This window comes from Syngnathoides biaculeatus, chromosome 2 (genome assembly GCF_019802595.1).
Source record: "Syngnathoides biaculeatus isolate LvHL_M chromosome 2, ASM1980259v1, whole genome shotgun sequence".
Taxonomy (NCBI): domain Eukaryota; kingdom Metazoa; phylum Chordata; class Actinopteri; order Syngnathiformes; family Syngnathidae; genus Syngnathoides; species Syngnathoides biaculeatus.
Genome location: NC_084641.1, coordinates 5,366,685 through 5,387,723, shown reverse-complemented (window position 1 = coordinate 5,387,723; position 21,039 = coordinate 5,366,685). Strand labels below are relative to the sequence as shown.

Below are 21,039 nucleotides of genomic sequence, written 5' to 3'. Positions count from 1 at the left end.
AAAAAGTGGTTAGGGTTAGAAAATCCACACAGGCACGAGAACATGCAAACTTCACGCAGGCGGGGCCAGGATTCGAACCCTGGTCCTTAGAACTGTGAGGCGAACCAGTCATTCATCACCAATGCTTTGAGTTGAGAGGTGATTTGTGTACAACACTCAGTTAAAAATCATACAAATCTTTAATCACCTTATCATATTTGCACAAAATTTATGAGCTAGTTTCGGAATCAAATCAAGGGTAATGGGTTCTTCAACCATTGTTCATGTTTGGAAACACAAAATGGTTTTATCTCTATATTGTTACGTATATGACAATGTAAAATTAAAAATTTTAATCATGAATTATAGAAGGTGACACGATTCGCCTTCATGGGCAAAAAGGAAAACGCACATTTAAAATGCATTTTTATTTCCATTTACAAGAAACAAAAGCAGACAAATAAGATAAGGAATGGGGGAAAGAGTGGGAAGCTGAATATAAAGAGACCTCTGACTTCCTGAAAAATATGTACATTTCAAAAGAATATTCATACAAAACATGCCACAATAAAAATCAATATATTTATTTGTCATCCCTAAAAGTATATCTGCTGTACAGATGCGTTTTTTTTAAAGTGAGGTTAAAAAAAAAATTCAATTTGAGCAAAACTTAAATTAAAAGATAAAGACAACTTAAATTAAGATTTCAGAAAAAGTTAAAAATGTCTCAGGCTAAAATCCAGTGAGAGGCGTTATGTCTCATTATGGTCTTCCCTTGAAATAGAAACAAAGCAAAAAAAAAAAGAATCACTGCTTGGGATACTTAATCAATATCTACCACTTAAGCAAACATCTCCATTATATATAGATAGATATATATAGAGATAGATTTATGAGGGAGTGCAATTCATTACCAGGTTAAATCTGGGGTTGATTTTGGGTTTATTCCACACATGAGGGAGGCCAAGTAAGCATTTCACAACACATTCACTTCTAGAGGGAAGATACAAAAAAGAAAACATGACATTAAGAAGAAAAAAAAGCTTCCATTCACAAGGATTTGCATTCAATTGGAGCCAAAGGAGGGACATGATTTGGTAAGCATAAATACGAAAAAGAAAAAAAAAAAACATCCCAACATATTACATAAATACAAATGCTATGCACTGGTGTGTGATGTGCATTCTGCACACAGATCCTCTTTTTTTGTAATCGCCTCGGCTTCTTTTCTCACCACATTATTTTCAACAAAGGTGTCTCTGAGAGCTTATAGCAAAAAACACTCATAAAAAATTGGTTAATGCAAAAACACTCTGGTTCATATACATAGAGATATTAGTTTGCCATTTTACATATATTTATACGTATGTACAGCTTTGTTAAAATGATATCCAGTGGTTGATTTTTTTTTTTCTTCATCCATTTTATGTCTCTACACTTTGATTACAAAAGGGGCATGCTGGGTACAGAGGCCCCGAATGCATATACCGTTATCTACATTTATACAAGTTTGCATTTTCTTTCAATCCTGTGAGGTGTTAGGTGTTTTTCCGGGGAAGGAGGAATATAGCAGTGTCGGAAGTTTAAGTAAAGCTCCCTTTAAAGACCTTTATATATTTTTTTTAATTCCTTTTAACTCTCAGGTAGACGAGGAAACAAATGCCCTTTTATCCAATCAGTCTTTCCCTGCCAACAGTTCAGCCTGGAGGATAGAAAGTACCGGTGCTGGAGAAGCGCACGCACGCACTCACACAATCACATGGGAAATAGAAACGCTGCAGGCTGCACTCGGGCAAAAGGAAGACCTACTACAGTAAAATATTTTCTCCACTAAATCCGACAGAGAGGAAGAGAACACGATTGAAAAAGGACATTTTAGTAGTCATGCGTCCACTGGCAAGGAAGATGGATGTCGTGGTGATTTGGTGGCAGACGGGATGTGATGTCGAGCTTCTGATTGCCTTTTTGTTTTAATGCTTATGAAAAATGCTCATATAGTTCCTCGGTATAAATAAGTCACGATTAATGATCCTCGCCGAGTTGGCTCTGTATTGTAAATGATCATCAGCATAGAGTAGACAGCGCAAACCTGCCGCTAAAAATTCCCTGCTTGTCCAAGAAAGACCCCCCTCCAGACCCCCGACGCCTTAAATTCCACAGTAGCAGTTAACAGTTTTAGCTTGCTTTCTTTTTTTTTTTTTGTCTTTTTTCTTTTTCTTATTTCTATACAAAGCAGTCACGTCCCGCTTAAATCAATGAGGTAGACCGGGTCCAACAAACCTTTTAGGACTGCGCACTGTTCAAGGAAAAGAGCACTGCAGGCGCCTCTGGAGTCACTAAAAGTTCTTTTCAACCAAGATTGTCTCGCTAGCCAACATCTGCGTTGTCTTCATTAATGATTTGATGAGGGAAGGGGGGGTGAAAAGTGCCTTTTTGTCGCAGGGGTGTAATCAGAGGTGAGAGAGGAAGTACTGTAGGTCCAATTTAAAAACAAACAAAAAAAAAAATAGTTCATTCAGCGTATTTTAAAATGGCTTTTTCTCTTATTGATGCATGGTGCTTGCGGGTATGATTGTTCCCGTACTTTAAAAAAAAAAAAAAAAGTTTTTCACAGCCCAGCAAAAAATGTGATTGGGAAGAAGAAAAAAAACAAAGAAAAAAAAAAGCGCCGCCTCGTTGTTGTTATCCACCATCAAGAAAGAGGTGGTGGTGTGTTGATTAATGCTCGTCAAACCTTTGGCTACATGCTCAAATGTCACTCGGAGTCATCCCAAGATGGAGGCCAGCCTTCCTCCACTTGGATGAGAGCAGCTTATGCACTGGCTAAGTCAAGTTAAAAAAAAAAAAAAAAAAAATTAAAGAAACACTAAATAGGCTTTGGCGCAGAAAGGAGGCGATACGCCGCATTCTCTCCTTCCTCAGTCTCAGTTCATCCACTTTCGGCAGTTCCAGGCTCCGCAGTGGCACGGGATCTTGTGCTGGTCGTCCTCAAAGTCAAACTGGTAGTCGTAGGTCAGCTGCAAAGCAAAACACGGACGCTCACAACAAGTCATCTGCAGCCTTTCCCTAAAATCAAGTAGAGCACTTATGGAAAGCATTTCTTTCCTCCACCTTCACCCCGATACGATGTGTTCAAACGGAAAAGCCGTCAGACACGATTGAGACCAAACAGAGCCACGCTTACGAGGGGACATTGGTGCATATCTGAACCTTGCAAAACCAAACTACTAGTGTGCAAGATTGGAGAAACCGCCAAGCGCAATACACATTTTGCAGTTTTTTTTTTTTTTTTGGGCTCACCATAAGCCCAGTCGCGGCAGCCTTCTAATAAACTGGCCCTGCATATTCAGGATATAAGTGAAGCGTCCACACTAACACAAAATGGGGAACATGAGGGGTTACACACTTCAGCACAATACTAAAACAACTGAGACCTACCAGGAATGCTTTTCCTATTTTTGCCTCCCAGTATGCAATTCAACGTAAAGTGGCCTTTAGCTGTGTTTGGCATCCACAACAAGGCCCATTGACCCCTCCAGCTTGCACTTAATAAGGCAACAATGGCTAGACCCTGAAAATGCATTTTCGCCGGATGCCTCAATTTACACAACAGCTTGGTAATTTTTTTTTAAGCTCCCCCACCCCAAAATGAGGACATTAAAAAGCGACAAATTGACTTTTTCAAGACACGGGCAAGCGTACCTCCTCTCCTTTAGGGATCCTGCGACTGGAGATGATGATTATCTTGTCCTCTTTGTCAAATGTTACGACCTCAGCGACACAATTGGGTGCGCAGGAGTGGTTGACGTAGCTGCACAAGAGAAGACAACATGAATATAAAACAACTCTCAATACAAACTAGTATAGAACTTTGAGTCAAAGTGAGAACAAGAACCAAAGAATACTTTTTAAACTTTCTTGAAATAATTTTAAGTGAGTTTAAAGAGATGAAGTGTTTAAAGGATGTGGGAGGGATAAATAGGGGGTCACTGTAATGCAAAACATCGCTTAAAATGACTTTTTTTGTTTTGTTTGCTTACCGAGCTGGGCCGCCAGTCAAAGTGGCATCAATCACCTGCTCATTGTTGATGCGAAACATGTAGATACCACGATTCTAGGACAAAGAAAACAAAACACTCAGGTGGATGGGCTTAAGTACATACATCCAAACACCAAAGGGACGAAAAAGGGGTCTGGAAAAACAAAAAGGTTTGTCGGCAGCTCCCACAGAAAATTGTTTTGATTTGTTGATCTATAAATTTAAGGTTAAAATTAAAGCTGCCTAATTAGTTGCTTTTTTTTTGGGGCCCCCAACTTGAGCTCAATCCATCTCCAACTGGACATGATGACCGCTTCAAGCTGTGCTCATTCTGGAACAGAATTGACTTCGCTTCATTTTTCATCATTACCAATTTCAAAGGCTAATCTCACGTGCATCCTCCAGGAAAATATTAAGTACAAGATTTTCCCGTTTTTATTGGCCATTTCTAAATTTGAAGTTAGATCATTCTGTGTTGTGACATTATCCTGGACATCACTACATCACCTAATACGTTTAACATTAACATCCATGAACTAAAATCGAAATCGAAAATTGTAGGCACGTTTCCTAATTAATACAAAATGTACTAGCGTGTGCTTGTCGGTTCGGTTTCCCTGGTACCACAACCGGGGCCACGACCTGCAGGACCTTAATGCAAAAATACAAAAGAGCAGTGCAACAAATACAACACTGGCTAATCTGATGAATAAAAATGTTGCTTAAATCTAAGTGTACCAACAGAGGACATCCGTTGCAGTGTGATTGGGGGGGGGGGGCAGGCAAATATTTTACTTCGGTAAGAGGACTGTTACTTGACAAAAATCTGACTCGATAAAAATAAAAGGTAGTCCTCCAAAAAATGTCTTATCTTATTCTTGTCACAATATTGATAGTGACCAACCTGTAACTCGTAGATCTTCTCTCGGCGGTTTGCCACCTCATTGCGTATGACTGTCCCGATATATTCGATGACCATAGTGTGCTTCTCCAGATCTTTAGCGGCATACAGACCAAGGCCCTGAATGCGAGAGCGAGCCAGGTACACGTTGTTCTTCCACTCGGTCTTCAGCCGTCGATACTGCGAAGACTTTGAGTGGACAAACTGCTTGCTGTATGGTGTGTTCATCTCACAAGTGAAGGTGCTCTGGTAGGCCTTGGACACACTCGTGCTGTTCAAAGTATGAGGCCTGAGGACAGATGACAAATGGGCAAGAAAGACAGTCACAGCTGGGTTACAAAAAAAAGGTGATGGCCATTTGAAGATATTTGATAATACAAGCAGCAGTGTGGAGCACATCTGCCACAAAGTTCATCCATCCTTCCATCTTCTGAGCTGCTTATCCTCACAAGGGTTGCGGGAGTGCTGGAGCCAATGCCAGCTCTCATCGAGCAAGGGGCAGGGCCCACCTTAAACTGGTTTCCAACCATGTTCATCCTGTGCTGGCGTGGGTTTTCTACTGGTACTATGGCTTACGCTCACATTCCAAAAACATGCATGTTTGGTTCACTGAAGAATAAAATGTCCACAGGTGTGAATCTGTGCTTCAGTTTAGTCTCGTTTCACCCTGTGATTTTCTCGTAACCTGTCCATGGTGTAGGCATGTCCAAGTCACTCATGACAGCTCATCCTTTATTATTGTCAATTTCCTCTCTTTGTGGCAATCTGCCTTTTCCCTGACAACTCCACCATGTTTCTTTGGTTCACCCCAAAAAAATAAAGAATAAAAAAATACAGTATATTTTATGTGTGCCTCAGAACCTGATGCAGGGGAACAATTTTTCTGTTGCAGTGCTTCTGTACATATGCAGTGCGCTTGGTGCACGGTAAACAGTCACCAAGAGTAATTTTTGCGATGGTCCACTTCAGACGGAAACTGCACTTGATGTGCGGTGAGCTTTACATGGATGTTTTTCAGAATGTGGGAGTACCAGAGTACCTAAAGAAAATCCACGTAAGCAGTAAGAACATGCAAACTCCATACAGGAATTTTGGGAGCCAAAATTTGAACCCATAAATCGCCGACTGTGGGGCCAACTAAACACTACCCACCGTGCTGCCGAACAACAAACTAATTGGGTGAACGTAAATCAATTATGCCCACTGAGAGGCTTTAAGATATGGCTCAAAAATGGAGAACACATACCTAAAAATAATGTCCCTTACCTCTTGCACTGCGTTGGGACTTTGGGCTCCGAGCGAGCAGAACCTGTGGGATTGATCATGAGGGGAAGCTCCATCAGTGGATGACGTCCGTATCGGAACTGGTAGTTCTGGCAGTTCTCCACTCCAGGTAACTAGAATTCAGGAATGGTGAGATAATCATGTTACATTTTCATTAACTTGAACCCAGTACAGCCACAATCGATCCATCCATCCATCTTCTATATAGAGCACACATCTTGATCACAGAGGACCAAAAACCTATCTCATTTGATTTTGGGCGAGAAGCCGAGTACACCCGCCACTGGTGGCCAAACAATCGAAGCCCACGTAGACAAACAAACATTTACACTCACTTTCACACTCATGTATCTTTAATGAATAAGGACAACCCGGAGAAAAGCCCCACACAGACATGGGAAGAATGTCCAAACTGCACAGAGTAAGGTTGAAGCTGAGGTTTTGAACCTCAGAACTGTGAGCTAAATGTGCTAACCACGCGATCATCAAGCTATCTAACACAGCCATGAATCGAGTCATATTCAAGAGAGCGGCTGTAAATTGTCAAGCTTTCAAATGATTTTTTTCTCTTACCGATTCAGTGATGCGCATGACGGCATGTATGGTGAGGCCAAACATGTCTTCTCCTTTGACGTGCTCAGTGAACAACTTCAACATGGACGAATCATCTCGGAGTTTGGCAACCTTGTGAACCACCTGTTCCCAGATTCCTACCAACAAAATGGGGTCAACCATTCTGTCACTGTTACGTTATATTTAGAAGGAAAGAAAATATCCAGACACATGATTAACAGTAAGGACAGTCTAGAAATCCGAGTCTTACCCTGCGGACTCATGTCACGGTAGTGCAAATCCTCCATGCCATGTTCCAGAACACGCACTTCGAACAAGGGGCGGCCTTCATCCTCGCTGATGCGGCAACGGTAGCGACAGCGCTTGTTGGGCACACGTGTGCTCCAGTAGATGCGAGTGGCCTCATAGCCCACAGGGAAGATGGCAGTAGGCGAGTGGAAGATGGCCATTTGGGAGGGTAGCAACTGACCGACGGCGTGAAAGATGAGACCGCCGACGCGGAAAAGGTGGATGCGGTCCCCTCGCTGCAAGATGCTGGCGATCTGCTTGACCTCGTCACGCTCAATGTAGACCCGCCGTAAAACGGCAAAAGAGGAGAGTTCATCTTCACTGGGGCCCTTCAGCTTGTGCTGGGTGCACAACATGGTTTTGTCTTTGAAGAACATGCATCGGGCGCGGATGGCACAGGCAAAGTGGTAGACATTTGGGCAGCGCAGTCGGTTGCAGCTGTTGGTCGCACCCGTTTTCTGGCAGCACGCGCACATTGTACGTAATCCGCGACGCAGCGCAACCTCCACATTGATAAGCGCGCCGCCCTGCGTCTCATATACCTCAGTAGACCACAGAGCGCAGTTGAGGTGCACCCACAGGTCCACGTCAATATTAAGTAAACGGGCAGGCCCGTCCGTGGCGCCGTCACCCTCTTCATGGCAGAAACAGCATTTGCGTTTATCCCGTGGTAACCTGTCAGGTCGGAGAGTAATACGGAGACGCTCCATCAACTCAGATACCTCACGGCTGCTTTCCTTCTTCGAGCCACCCTTACGTATCGAGATGACAATCTGCAGGCGCTTCCAGCGAATCCCCTTCCATTTTTTCACATTTGGGAGTAAGACCTCATCAGGGGAGAGGGGTCTGCGTTGCTTTATGGCCTTTGGAGAGGACTCCAGGAGGCAGGAAGAATCTGTGATGAGAGAATCGCTGACCAATTCCTCCTCCTTGGCAGCAGGAGTCAGATGATCCTCTGGGGGAACAGCGGGATCGAGACCCGCAGGGTTAAATGCTGGATCAGGGGCCGTATCTGGAGCGGAACCTGTCGACATAGTCAAATCAACCCCTTCTATCGGAGGACCAGCATCCTGCTCAGGCTCCATCTTGATATGGACAGCAGTGGGAGTGGCAGGCAATGGGGGTGAAGGGACTAATGTTTTGGAAGGTTCTGCCTCATGCGTTGGAACTGGATCGGGGGAGGAAGGAAGTGGAGGGGACGGTGATGGAGGCGGTGATTCCTCCACTGGTATAATCGGAAGGTGCCGCACATCCAAGTCATTTACATTGGTTGTGTAACAGTGCTGGACTGTTTTGTCTTCATTATCTTGGAATTCCTACAAAAATATGCGCACGACATATACACTTCAGGAAACATACAGAAACCCAACAATGCATCAAAGAGATATTTTACTGACCTGTTTTATCAGTGTCAGAATGTCCACTTGTTTCTTTAATGTGCAGCCTGGCAGAGAGACATCAAATTGCCTTAACCACTCATCCTGACTGGATGCAGCATTGTCCTTAAGACAGACAGCACCTGGAAAACACGGTTAGTCATAAACAATGAGATAACGAACACGTACGCTTACTTTCTCTTCGTTACAAACTGCATAGTAGCGATATTGTGTTTCAGTTCAGCATTCACAACCCTGCTACACTGCCTTTTTGTAAGCGATTGTTTTTTTATGGGTTTTTACAGTGTGCTTACTGTAATGCCTTTGGATGTGGGAAAGAACCAATCACCAGGGATGAGAATGACCAATTTGGAAAAACACTGAAAAGGCTCTGTGGTGTGGGGGGGTTGAGTTTCCTCCTGGATATTTTTTGCTCCTATCGGAACACAGAGTGCACAGCACTTTGCCAGGAATGTCCACTTTTTGTATGTGTTCGGTTAGACATGTTCATACCGTTTTCGGTCCTATCTGCACGGTTACACTTTTTTCAAGCCATGCCCGTCTGAAACAGTTTTTGATTCCAGCATCCTTGTCAATTGCCCTCGCTCGATCCTCATCATTTTTTTCTAACACTTTCACCATCATAAAACTTTGAACACACCGTCGCTCAGTTCGCGCTATCTCAGTCCCACGCGCCATTACTTGGCTAACTAACAAGTTCCACTGCGATTTCTGAGAACCCAGAACACATGTACATGGCAATGGTGAAACTCGATTAACCACTAACACGATTGAATCGTTATGCTGTATAACTCTGTTGTCCAATCGAGTAATCTGCCACAAAGAGGTTTTCATGTTTATGTCGCAAAATGCAAATATTTACACTACCGAGCAAGTTAGAACGGCATATGATAGTTGTGCTTGTGCTAGCACGAAGCTGAACTTGCAGCTCGGAGCCCACCACCGAGAGGCAGGCGCACGATACCCGACCCCTGAAATTTTCTCAACGGATTTGCACTTATCTCAAGAGTGGTCATTTTGGTCTGAAAAAGTCGGAAAACCGCCGATCGGCGGAAAATTCTCATCCCTGAATCACTGATGCAACCACAGCTCACTTAAATGCCTACATCAACATGGCACCCCAACTGGGCATACCTCTTAAAAGGCGCATCCATATAGAGACACACTACAATATGTATAGTATTTTCTGCACAGTTTATGCTTGCAAGGTTTTTTTTTGTATTCAAATATATTTACAATGTGTTTAAAAGGTCTTTTAATTAGTTCAAGAGTATTTAGAGGAGTTTAAAATGTTTGCAGAATCACTTCATTTTGCGGATTTGGGGATTTGTTGCGCATATTCTTACTGCAAAGGCAGAAACATAAAACATCTTTCTGAGCACATACCTGACTGGACAGGCCCTTTCCCAGGATCATCCACTCCCGGCATGTCGAGGTTTTGGGTAGGGAAGGTCACCTCGTAGGAACCTGGCATCCTTATTTTGAGCAGCTGAGCCATTGCCATCATCACATGGTTAAGTTTCTGAGAAAACATTAGGTTAGTTTTCAATTTTGAACTATGCATGTTGGAAGAATAAGGTCAGAACAATATGCACTAATGTTGTAGTCTTATACCTTGGCTGCCATGGAGGACAATGTGAAGGTAACAGCCACCTCATTACTTTTGGTTTTATCCCAGTGATTGGATAAAGAAACCCCTCTTCCATCACCTGCTTCAAAGGGTTTGCTCTCTGAGAATGCTAGCAGAGAAGAACACATGAAAGACTTTATTTTTGTAGCTTTGTTAGAATTCAATGAAACTCAATATGCTGACAAATGCAAAGTCATTTAAAGTGAAAATGTATTCTAAATTATATACAGAATGTGAACAACCCTGTCAAATTTTATAGTATATAAAAATCAAGCTTCAAAATCAAGATAGAGCAAGCATTTCTCTCCGCTCTCTGACACTTTGGGCATGTCTGCTGACTGCACACTGCTCAACTCTCAATCAAATACAACTTCAACAAACTTGAAAAATGGCCGACAATGAGGCTCTCGAAAGTGGCCATACCAGAAGACAATGTGACGGAATGATGCATTATCTAGGTCTAGTCATGGATAGAGAGCTAACTGCACTTCACAACTGTGCTGTATAATCCTTGACGCAAACAATGGAGCTTCAGTTCGTATACAGTGTAGGAAGAGCTAGTCATGCTGTGGCTAAAACAGGACCCAGTGACCCAGCCACTATGCCTCCTCCAAAAAAAAAAAAACCCTGAACAAAACTAAAATGGTGAAAAATAGTATTATGGTACATAAAAAATCGTGTCATGCTACACTTTCATAGAGTATTACACAACTCTCAGTTTTTTGCAATGTTTTCATCTTTAAAAAGGACATTTTTTCAAACAAATCTCTTGATTCACTTTGCAGGGACATTAATTTTTTTATGGTGAAGAAGTCTACTCCTTATATCGCTTGTTATTACCTGGGATTGCAGTGCGAGGAATGACGGGAATTATGGGGGATATTGCTCTCTCAGTTTCTTCTTCCTTTGGCTCCTGCAGGCGAGGGAAACGTGGAGTTTCCTCTCCAACATTACTTTCAGGAGAGGATGCTGGAATGATGCTTTCTGGAGCATCCTCATCATCACTCTCCATCCTGGCAAGAAGACATCTAAATTTGCTTAGCTTCCGAGCAAAGAAATGAGTGACAAAGCATTAAAGAATCCCTGCTTTACCTGATGTCCTCATTCTGGTTATGCGGTGGAGTGGGAAGGGCTGCAAGAATGTCCACACTCTTTGTCTCCTCTGTAATCGCTTCTGCACAAATACAGAACATTTAGAAGCAAGGACTTTGCATGATTACTGAACCTGAAAGCCAATTTGATGCAATCATTATTTACCAATTGGTTTCTTTTTTGACTCTGCAATTTTCTGACCCCGAGAGAGTTCCTCCACAGGAGTCACGCCATTGAGCAGCTTGTGCTGTACAGAAGGCGGGGGTGTTGGTGGCAGAGAAGATGGAGGTGTTGGCGGGTTGCTAAGGTTGCTCTGTGAAGGTAGATAATTCCCTTTGATAAACATCAAAAAATGAGACAGACCGAGGGCACAGATTTTATCTGGGCTTTCTTTACCTTGCTGAGTAACTGAGCATAGTAGTCTGGGATATTGTCTAGCATTGCATTTCCAAAGGATCCATTGAGCTGGGGTTTTCCATTGGCTGGGCTGCTCCCAAAAGGGGCAAACAGATTTAGGCTAGCTGTGATGGAAGGTTCCATCAAGGGCAGCAGAGAAAGACCCTGACAACATATATATATAAATATATATATACTTAAAATTAGCACCCGTTAAGGAATCAATCAATTGAGGAACGCGTGTATTTTTGTCATTCACTTACCTGTTTTAATTGCTTTATGAGCGCTTCAGTACTTTTTCCAACTTCTTCCTTCTTAGTCTTCTTCCGTACGTTAAGGCCCCGTTCTCCAGGTGCTTTATTAGTGCGCTTTGGCTTTTGTGCTGGAGCTCTTTTACTTATAGACTGTAAATCCTGAATGTGTCAAGAAAATACAAATCAACTTAACTCCATAGAAGAACCAAGTGATGGAAAAAAAAAAAAAAACATATTTGGGCCAACGAATAAAAGAAAACTTACCTCCATATTTCGAGGAGTCCCTTGAAGCTTTTGTTCCAGCATTGCAAGTTTGCTGTTGATGTGGCCATTGATCTCATTGTGGATGCCTTCAGGGGCCCTTTGGGCTGCAAGCTGAAGGTTCTTCGTTCTCAAGAGTTTCTGGAGCAATTGTTGTCCAGTTTCAGACCTGGTGTCATCTGTATTAATAAATGCAGTGTTGCTCCCAGAAGAAACCATGTGAGCGGTCGCTTCTCGCTTTATAGCATCAGAATGGGCATCTCCTACACTATCGCACTGTACCTCCCTCGGCTCCTGTTTAATGTTCTCCAGGGTCAACTTGCAAAGATCCCCTTCTGCAAAGCCATGCGACGGGTGAGGAGCATGGCTTCCTGCAACTTGTGGAGACTGTTGTTGGATATTTAAGCCTGTACGAGAACCATTTGGTATCGGTGACGTTGTAGGAGATTTTTCACTGACCGATGTCTGCGATTCAATTTTCAGCGCCGGAAAGTCAAGCAGAGTTTTGGTTCCCGGTGACCTGAGTGGAGACACCTTGACTTGACTGTATGGACTTCCCCTTCCAGCTCTATTGTCAGCTAATGAAGGTGAAGAGACATGGGATGGCAACGGGGAGGCTGGGTGGGTAGGACTCATGCCAAAAGGACCTCTTGGAGAATATGCGTGCGAAGGGGATCCCTGCATACGGACTGCTGCAGCTGCCATTAGTGCCTGCTGCTGGTGCTGGTTAGGAGTGGGTGGACGCATTCCTAGTGCTTGGTTCAGCGGGTTTCTGAGATCGCCAGGATGTGTGGGTAACGATTGACGTGGTGATGTAGGCCTGATCATACGACTGTGGTCCATAGGAGATTGTGGTACTGGTAATTGTCCTCGCATAACCTGATGTTGTATTGCCTCTCCTATTTGTGGTTGCCCTGGGACCACCATTCCTTGCTGAAGTTGAGTAGAACTACTCTGTTGTTGAGTGCAGATACCTACAGGCTTCCCCATGGCCCCATACGGCATATGTTGCCCTTCCATTCTTGGCATTTGTTTACCAGCATGTGCCACCTGTCCTGGTAACATATGAGGTCTCAACTGACTTTGTTGTTGACCCATTGGCATCCGCACCATTGGTCCCTGATGGAGCTGCCTCTGGGCAATCATAGCTTGGATGTGTTGTAGCTGTTGATTTGCAGGAAGATTGCGTAGTTGTGGATTTTGAGCAATGATAGCCTGGACCTGAAGGTTGATAGGGCTGCGTATATGAGCAGGTGGAACTCCAGGCCTCTGTGCCATCATGCCTTGCTGATGAGGTCTAATCCTGCCCATCATAGCCTGCTGTTTTTGCTGCAGTGCAATGAGGGTTTGCTGTTGAGGATTATTAACTACAACAGACTGTTGCTGGCCAATATTCTGTTGCTTGATGTTGGAATCTTGAGATTGCTGCATGACATGCTGAACTGTTTGTAGTTGCTGTTGTTGCTGCTGTGGCTGTGCTAAGAATTCTACAGATTTTCCTTCTTCTTTAATTGCCATCGACGAGGGCTTGTCAGTGGTATCTGAATCTTGCCTCTGTACAGCAGTTGGCAGTTGTGGTGGCTGTTGCTGAACCACATCAGTTTGTGAATTTACAACCAGATTGGATTGTTGGTCAGGAAGTAATAGTTGTTGGTGCATATAAGCCTGGTCTTTGTGCTGCTGCTGAAGTTGCTGTCGCCCCAAATCAGACTGCTGATCATTAGCAGGGCCCACCTGGGTCATATGATTGGGGGTGGAGGGTCCACTATGTTGTGGTGTTCTAGTATCAGAGCTGAGAAGGTCACCCTCTTTAGCCTCTATTTGACTATCTGACGCTCCTAAAGGCTGAGGCGTCGTACTCCCAGTCGAAGGAGATGAACCCATCTGTGGCGTGGACGGTTGGGAAAGCCTCCCTTGCTCTTGGCTTGGTTGCATTGTCAATGGGGTTGCAAGCCTTTGTAGTGCCATCGGTTGCTGCTGAAGTTGAGCAGAGGTCTTTGGGACATTCTGCTGCTGCTGAGCAGCAAGCATGCGTTTTGCAACCAGAATGTTCTGTTGTTGTTGAGACATCTGGCCCTGGGGACTCTTGAGGACAGGATGACTTGGACCTACAATAATTCCCTGGTGACCTATCATTGGAGCCCTCTGCTGTTGTTGTGAAACTGGCTGGTTCCCAGTTAACCCTGGCTGAGATGGCCCCATGACTTGAGCCTGGTTATTGGGTTGGCCAGCACCAAAGTTCTGTAGAGTTGGAGGCACAGACTGACCTGCGCCCATTATTTGTGGGACCTGAGCTATGCTCTGCTGATTCACCTGACTGGGTAACATCTCCTGTTGAAGATTTGCCTGCTGCTGGGACATAAGTTGGTTCCCAATCAAACAAGGCTGTGGCTGACTTATTAAGGCAGACTGTTGATTTTGATGTTGCTGCTGGCCCATCATCGCTTGCTGTTGTTGCTGGAGCTTTGCCATGTGCATCCGATATTGAAGTTGTCTGTCTTGGACAAGCCTGGGGTCAGCATTCTGCATTCCTGTTAGGCCCTGTGGGAAGTATCCTGTTGGAGCACCAGGGGGACATGTGGGTCTAGAACCATTGACTCCAAGAGTGACTGGAAGTTGGGATTGGGGTCTTCCGATGAAAGGCTGACCTTGGGGCATACGAACAGGAATTCCACTTTGTGGAACCATTCCAGGGTGTTGGCTAATGACTTGAGTTCCCTGTTGCCCCATCATCATCTGGCCAGGTAATTTGGGAAACATGTGAGGTGGGGTTCCATGTCCAGAATGTCCAGCAGCGAGAAGACCTGGAGTTTGCTGCTGCTGCTTGCTTCTATATTCTGCAATGAGATTGGTGTGCTCCTTTTGCTGCTTTCGTACCTAAAGCAAAACAAATATTTAGAATTTTTAAAGCCAAAATCCATTTTCCTGTGTTGATGGACTTGAGTTTAAACAGCTACCGTGACAATCATCTTACCCTCATTCAGATAATATGGATTAATGGGTGACATTTAAAGTCACATACCTGGTCAAGCTGTTTCTGAATTTTGCCTTGTTCTTCTGTGACCAACTTGAGTTTCTCAGCATCTGACTCAGCAAACTCTCTGCCAGCTTTCTTAGCAGTACGTTGCTTAGCACACAGTGCCTTTCGGGATTTTCGATGGACTCCAATTTGTTCTTCCAAGAATTTTAACTGCATTTGGAGTAACTGCTGAGTGTGAACAAGCCATTCCTCATACTGGTGCTGTTCTGAATTGTCTGTGACAAGAAAATTACCTTAGAAATTTACACGGGAGATGCACAAGCAAGATGGCAACAGCAAGGTAGGAGCATTACAAGTTAAGTAATGTATTTGTTATTGTCAGGACATACTGATGATTCCTTGAACAAATTGAGGAGGGTTTGGTCTCGACTGGGTCGGATCACTGGTTTCACCCTCCTGAACACAAAAATACATTTAAATTGGTCACATAAAATGACATTAAAATATATCCCTTCCCTGAAGTAAGAGCTTACCTTTGGAGGCCCTGATGAAATTTGACCTGGATCTGTACCTGAGGCAGATGAAAGTCTTTGAGCAAGCAGAGAAACCTGTTGCCTGAAAAGGAAGGAAAACATATACAAATGTATGACTGCATTGCTATAAAATTATCAACACATAAACCATTTGTCTATCGAGCACAAAGCGTTGTTATGTGGTAGATATGAGCTTATGTTTCTATATCGGTACAAAAACAAATAAAGACAACACATTTTTAATACAAACATATATAGCTTTTAGTACCTGTTGATGCCAGGGGGCACAACCATGGGATCCTGTGCCAACACTCTTTTGATACCTTTAAGAGCCACCATTTTTGCCTTGGCAATGGGATCCATAATGTCATCAGTAGCAAATTTGTCTAAATCTACAATAAAAGACCAACAATATCAGTTGATGTAGTGTGGAAAAAGTAATGTTACACAATAATTACAGATAAAAGCCACTGTGGTTACCTTTGTCTGGGAAGTAATTGTTCGCCAGAGGTGACTGTTTCACAGGTTGCTGCGGTGGATGGTTAAGACCTGCATGCATTCCTGGTTGCCCTATTCTTACCATGGCTTGCTGCTGGCTCAAGGCCATGTGAGGTGAGGGTGCCACTGCACTTCCCAAAAGTCTTTGTTGATGTTGCATCATGTGTGGAGCACGAGGTACCATGCCAGGCTGAGTCATCACTGCTTGGGATGGCGAACGGTGGTGGTGTTGCGGCAACATTAATGGTCCAGAAGCCTGTGGGTTTGACTGTTGACTTGGAACACAAGAAAAATGAGGAGCCATGCCTCCCTGGTGAAGAGAGCTGAGCTGTTGCTGCTTCTGCTGTTCTTTCTTTTCATGCTCCAAAAGATCTTGTATCAGTAGAGGCAGCTCACCCTCTAATGAGCTTTCGACCTTTGCCAAATCCACAGCAGCAGAGTGCTGTCCTCCAACATCGGGCAGGTCGAGTGCATCATCACAAATATCTGCATGGGCAGCAGCTGTAGGAAAAGGCAAAGGACCATCCTGGCCTTGTAGTGGGTATGAAAGCCCCCCTAAACGGACAGAACTGAGGGAAGCTGGCTGGTGTTCTTGCTGTGCAGGCATGGCCGAGGGTGTAGTTCCACCAAAAAGTAGGGAGACAGCCTCTACCATCTCATCTTTTACAGTAGCCTGTCCTGACAGTAGCTGAGGAGTGAGAGTTTCTCCCTTTATTTTGGAGTTGTCGGCTGTTTTAGGGGAGGGTAGCATTTGGGTTGATGACCTCCCTGGTGAAGCTGGCGTTGTGGAGAGTGATTTCTGCCCACACTCCAACTTGCTTTTTTCTTCTACTTTAATGAGTGCAGACCCAGAGGCTGATGAAGGGGTTTCACTTTCTGCTTCTACTAAACGCAGCTGGTCTGAAAAGCCATCCTTGGGGTCTCCTTGGTCTAGTTCAGGGTCAGTATAAGCCAACAGGTCAAATTCATCACTATTCAATAAATCATCCAGATGTGGATCATTAGTTTCCAGGTTGTCCAGGTTTCCCAATTCATCATCTCCTTTGTCTGGGTCCAAGTCAAGAGCTAAATCCTCTTCATCCTCCACACCTGCATCTCCTGGCGCATCCGCAAGGCCCTCAAGATCAGGCTCTGGTAGTGCCTCATTGTGTTCTACTCCAGCAGCTTGGTTTTGTTCTGTGAGAAGACTTGATTGTGACAGCTGTCGATGTCCAGAACCAGCAGTGTTGGGAGTCAAAGCTCCTGCTTGGGGCTGCTGTGTTCCTAGGACTCCAAGCTGCGGAGGTAATAAAGCTGACAGTTCACTCTGCTGTAACCCTAACTGTGAGTTAATGCCGCCATCTGATGGAATAGCACTAGTATGTGGTATGGGATGCTGTTGGAGATAAGGTGCTGGGATCTCTTGTGGGGCAAAGAGACGTTGTCTGGGCTGAGGTCCACGAGGCATAAACTGGGATCTAAGTGGTAACCTCTGTGAGTTGTGTCTCAGTTCAATAAAGTGTGGTGGGGGTCCTTGACCTATTGGTTGCATAGTCTCTCCTCCATGTCCTGGTATCATGGGGTGAGAGTGACCCACAACTTCCATACCCTGGATGTTGCCAGCATTTGTGAGATTGTGCCTTAAGGCCATACCCTCCATGCCAGGGTGGGGGAACCTCCTTGGTCCTGGAACATGCCACTGAGGAGGGAATGATGGGGAAGGAAACATACCCTGAGGCTTGGTGTGCCCTGGTGGCCTGAGGGATGGATGAATACAAGAGACGGGAAAGAAGAAATGGGGTGAATTGAGGTCACGCAATATATCACAAAACCACAGAGTTAAAGTATTTTTTGCCATTAGAATGAGATTTGTTTTAATTGCTCCTTATTTAGCCATTTTCAACAGTTACAATCTGTAGGGTCAAAATACAAATTTTCCCTAATAATGAAAGAACAAGTTGGCATTATTCTGATACTAATGTGAAACTGGTTTTACATTTACTTTGCGTATAAAATAACAAAAAACAAAAATAATCAATACCATAAAAAAAAAAAAAAATAATGCATGGATACCTAAGTGTACTAGAATCTACGATGGCAGGGGTTCCTGCGGATGGTGGACAAATGAGCTTCTCGTCCATACCACTTGCAATCTCAGGGATCTTTCCCATAGTAGAGGGCTGACCGCCAGCAGGCGTAACAGCAACACGGTCCTAATCAAACATATCAAAAGGAAGCACAATATGTTGGATTTGACATTTGTTGTACATCACAACACCCACCCCGCAGTGGTTGCAGCTGCCCTCTGGAAGGTCCCACTGGTCCATCAGGACCCGTTTTAACAGACTCAGGCAGCCTATTTTCCACAAGCAACTACATAACAACATATAACATCATCATAACAACAACTCATTCCATCTTGCAGGTTCTTTTTTACTTTCAAAATATTCCTGTCAAAGTACATAAAACATGTGGGTTACTAGATTTTATTTTTCAATTTTTTTTGTATTCTTGAAACAAGGGTTGGAATTTTCATGATCCCTTACTGAATAAGAGTACAGGGAAGATGTTTGCAGTGTTTAATTTGGTCATTTGAATATTCTCAGAATTTCCTTAGGGAGGATGGCCTGTCCTTTTGTTTCCTGAAAAACTCACCAATTCACGATTTTTGTGCTCAGGCCAAAGCAATAAGAGTATGACTTTGCCACTATCTTGTGGCGTCTTTGTGGCAAGGAACTCTGTTGAGGCAAATTTGTGCTCTGCTGCCATCTTGTGGCATCTATAAACAATTAACATTTTAGGAGGGTCGCTATCCCTACAAAAAAGGTTTTTTTTTGTACCTGTGGATAAGGTGGTGGTGCTCTGTGGATTTTGTCTTGTTGAAATGCACCCAACTCTCCTCCTGGCCATCCAGGAGATGCGTTGCCTACAGTGGCTGCAGCTGCCTCCTTCTCTTGTCTCATGGTGTTCCGTTGCATTTGTTGTCTTATTAGAAATTCCCTCAGTTTCTGACGCTGAAAACAAGAAACATGGATTAAAACCTAAAATATTTCTAAAAGATTATTCTGTGTGTAATATTTTAATACTTGTCTGTGCTTCTCCAGCTCAGAGGGACTCGGGACCACAAGTCCAGGGTCTAGCACTGCTGACATATTGGGCTTTTCTTGCGTGCCCGGCAAGGAAGCCAGATGGGGTGTATCTTGTGGGCAGACAGCTGACAGTTCTTGGGATCCAGAAGGAGGTAGCAGTCTAGAGCTGTAGCTGTCTGCAACAGCTGTCTTCTGTGCTTGCTGCTGGGGTGGCTGTGGCTGACCTGCTGCCTGCTGTTGGGATATCTGAATTGTTCCTGTGCTAGGGCTGAATGAAGAAAGGGATGCTAAGGGTTTGCAAGAAAGAGGATCCCTGATGGGACTACTGTTGGAATTTAACTGAGGTGATTGATTTGAATTGGGTGAGCTTTTGAAACTTGTAGTTCCATCTGGTGCAGCAGATGTGGGGCGAGCTGGTTTGTAGATAGTCATGAAAGGGTCTCTAGATTGTGGCCTTGAAGGAGGCTGAGAACAGTGATCTGGGGACTGGAAACGTGGGGTTACAGGAGACTGTGCAGAGTAGGCATCATTAGAGAGCCCGCCAGGAGTGAGGGGAGACTGACAACTCCCCTGTGATTGTGGGCTGGAGGGAACTCTCAAGCACAATTCCTGTTGAGTTGCAGGGTGTCTCTGAGCTCCAAGAGAACAACCATCACCAGACTGCAACTTGGGAGTTAGTGGAGACTGAACATGGTGGTCAGAGAAAGTGTGTGAGGGAGACTGCTTGTATCCTTCAGAAGGGTGGCTTGGCGAGGCTCCAGGTTGAAGCGCTCCACCGTCCCCTTGATGCATTCGTGGTGTCATAGGTGCTTTAAATAACCCATCCCCAGGCTCAAGCATCCCAGCAGGGGAGCCAGTGCCAAGTTCAGGTCTTCCGACAGGAGTGGAGCGAGGAGAAGGTGCACTCATATCAGCCCTATACTGGCTGGCAGGTGAGGATGGAACTGAGGGTACAGGGGATGAACTGTAATCTGTCAGTAGAGTTCTTTGAGGGTCTCCGTAGTGTGTGTTATGGGGTGGTGAAAAAACGGGTGACTCAACCCCTATTCCAGCACTTCTTGAATGAGGACTTTGTTGAGGTGTAAAGGACTCTTGAGAGCCTTGCTGAGATTTTGATAAATGACCCTGTTGATGCTGTAACTGTGATCTAAAATAGGGATCAACCTGCTGAGCCCGTCGGGAGGCTCCTGAAGTCCCTGGTTGCATGTCAAAGGGGCCAAGACTAGCTGGCCGTCCCTGAGGAGGACCCTGTGGGCCGGAAGCAGAATAACCTGAGGAGGAGGCCTGTATGGGGCTAGCCCCAGCATAGGATAGAGGAGTTGGTGGGTGTGACTGAGAACGGGGTGACTGAGGCGGGACCTTGGCAAAAGGATCTGTACGGAATTCAGCTGATCCTGGGGTCTTTGCTAAACCATCTGAGAAAAAAACAGAGGAAGATCCTGAATCTGGGGGTAAAGGAAATGGGCTTTCTGCCGAGCTTGGCTGAGACGAGATGGACATAGATCGGGAAGGTGGGGGAATCTGGATGTGTAAACTCGGTCTTTCCCCTTTAACACGCACTGGATCCATCTTAACAGGCCTGCAGACCTGACTCTCTGCCTGCTATAAGATTAAAAAGGAAAAATGACAGCAAACGTCACAATTGGTTTTTTTTTTTTTTTTTTCAACATTCACTTGTTGAGATTGTGATAAATGACCCCGTTGATGGTGTAACTGTGATCTAGAATGGGGTTCAACCTGCTGAGCCCGTTGGGAGGCTAATAGAAGTTTTAACTCACCTTCTGTGCCTTGTTTATCCTCTGAGCTGCTCGGTTATCTTTGGCCTTTTGCTATTAAAATTAAAAAAAAATATTACAGAAAATTCAT

At 44.4% G+C, this 21,039-nt stretch overlaps 1 protein-coding gene across 8 annotated transcripts in view; it reads right to left on the bottom strand.

Annotated features, from left to right (window-relative positions):
- Window positions 1-547: 547 nt before the first annotated feature.
- Window positions 548-21,039, bottom strand: part of kmt2d (lysine (K)-specific methyltransferase 2D) — a 43,429-nt gene continuing 22,937 nt past the window's right edge. For all 8 annotated transcript variants that reach the window (XM_061828612.1, XM_061828611.1, XM_061828605.1 and 5 more), the window contains 25 exons: window positions 20,952-21,002; window positions 19,171-20,775; window positions 18,925-19,098; window positions 18,158-18,297; window positions 16,088-17,841; window positions 15,876-15,999; window positions 15,608-15,689; window positions 15,464-15,530; window positions 15,117-15,349; window positions 12,098-14,971; window positions 11,843-11,992; window positions 11,580-11,744; window positions 11,349-11,496; window positions 11,184-11,265; window positions 10,932-11,104; window positions 10,076-10,200; window positions 9,848-9,983; window positions 8,462-8,583; window positions 7,027-8,380; window positions 6,777-6,913; window positions 6,186-6,316; window positions 4,923-5,208; window positions 4,020-4,093; window positions 3,682-3,790; window positions 548-2,996 (listed from right to left, as the gene is read on the bottom strand). In XM_061828612.1, the coding sequence (XP_061684596.1) occupies window positions 2,904-2,996; window positions 3,682-3,790; window positions 4,020-4,093; window positions 4,923-5,208; window positions 6,186-6,316; window positions 6,777-6,913; window positions 7,027-8,380; window positions 8,462-8,583; window positions 9,848-9,983; window positions 10,076-10,200; window positions 10,932-11,104; window positions 11,184-11,265; window positions 11,349-11,496; window positions 11,580-11,744; window positions 11,843-11,992; window positions 12,098-14,971; window positions 15,117-15,349; window positions 15,464-15,530; window positions 15,608-15,689; window positions 15,876-15,999; window positions 16,088-17,841; window positions 18,158-18,297; window positions 18,925-19,098; window positions 19,171-20,775; window positions 20,952-21,002 (10,389 nt within the window). In that variant the 3' untranslated portion in view covers window positions 548-2,903. The remainder of the gene's footprint in view (window positions 2,997-3,681; window positions 3,791-4,019; window positions 4,094-4,922; window positions 5,209-6,185; window positions 6,317-6,776; window positions 6,914-7,026; window positions 8,381-8,461; window positions 8,584-9,847; window positions 9,984-10,075; window positions 10,201-10,931; window positions 11,105-11,183; window positions 11,266-11,348; window positions 11,497-11,579; window positions 11,745-11,842; window positions 11,993-12,097; window positions 14,972-15,116; window positions 15,350-15,463; window positions 15,531-15,607; window positions 15,690-15,875; window positions 16,000-16,087; window positions 17,842-18,157; window positions 18,298-18,924; window positions 19,099-19,170; window positions 20,776-20,951; window positions 21,003-21,039) is intronic.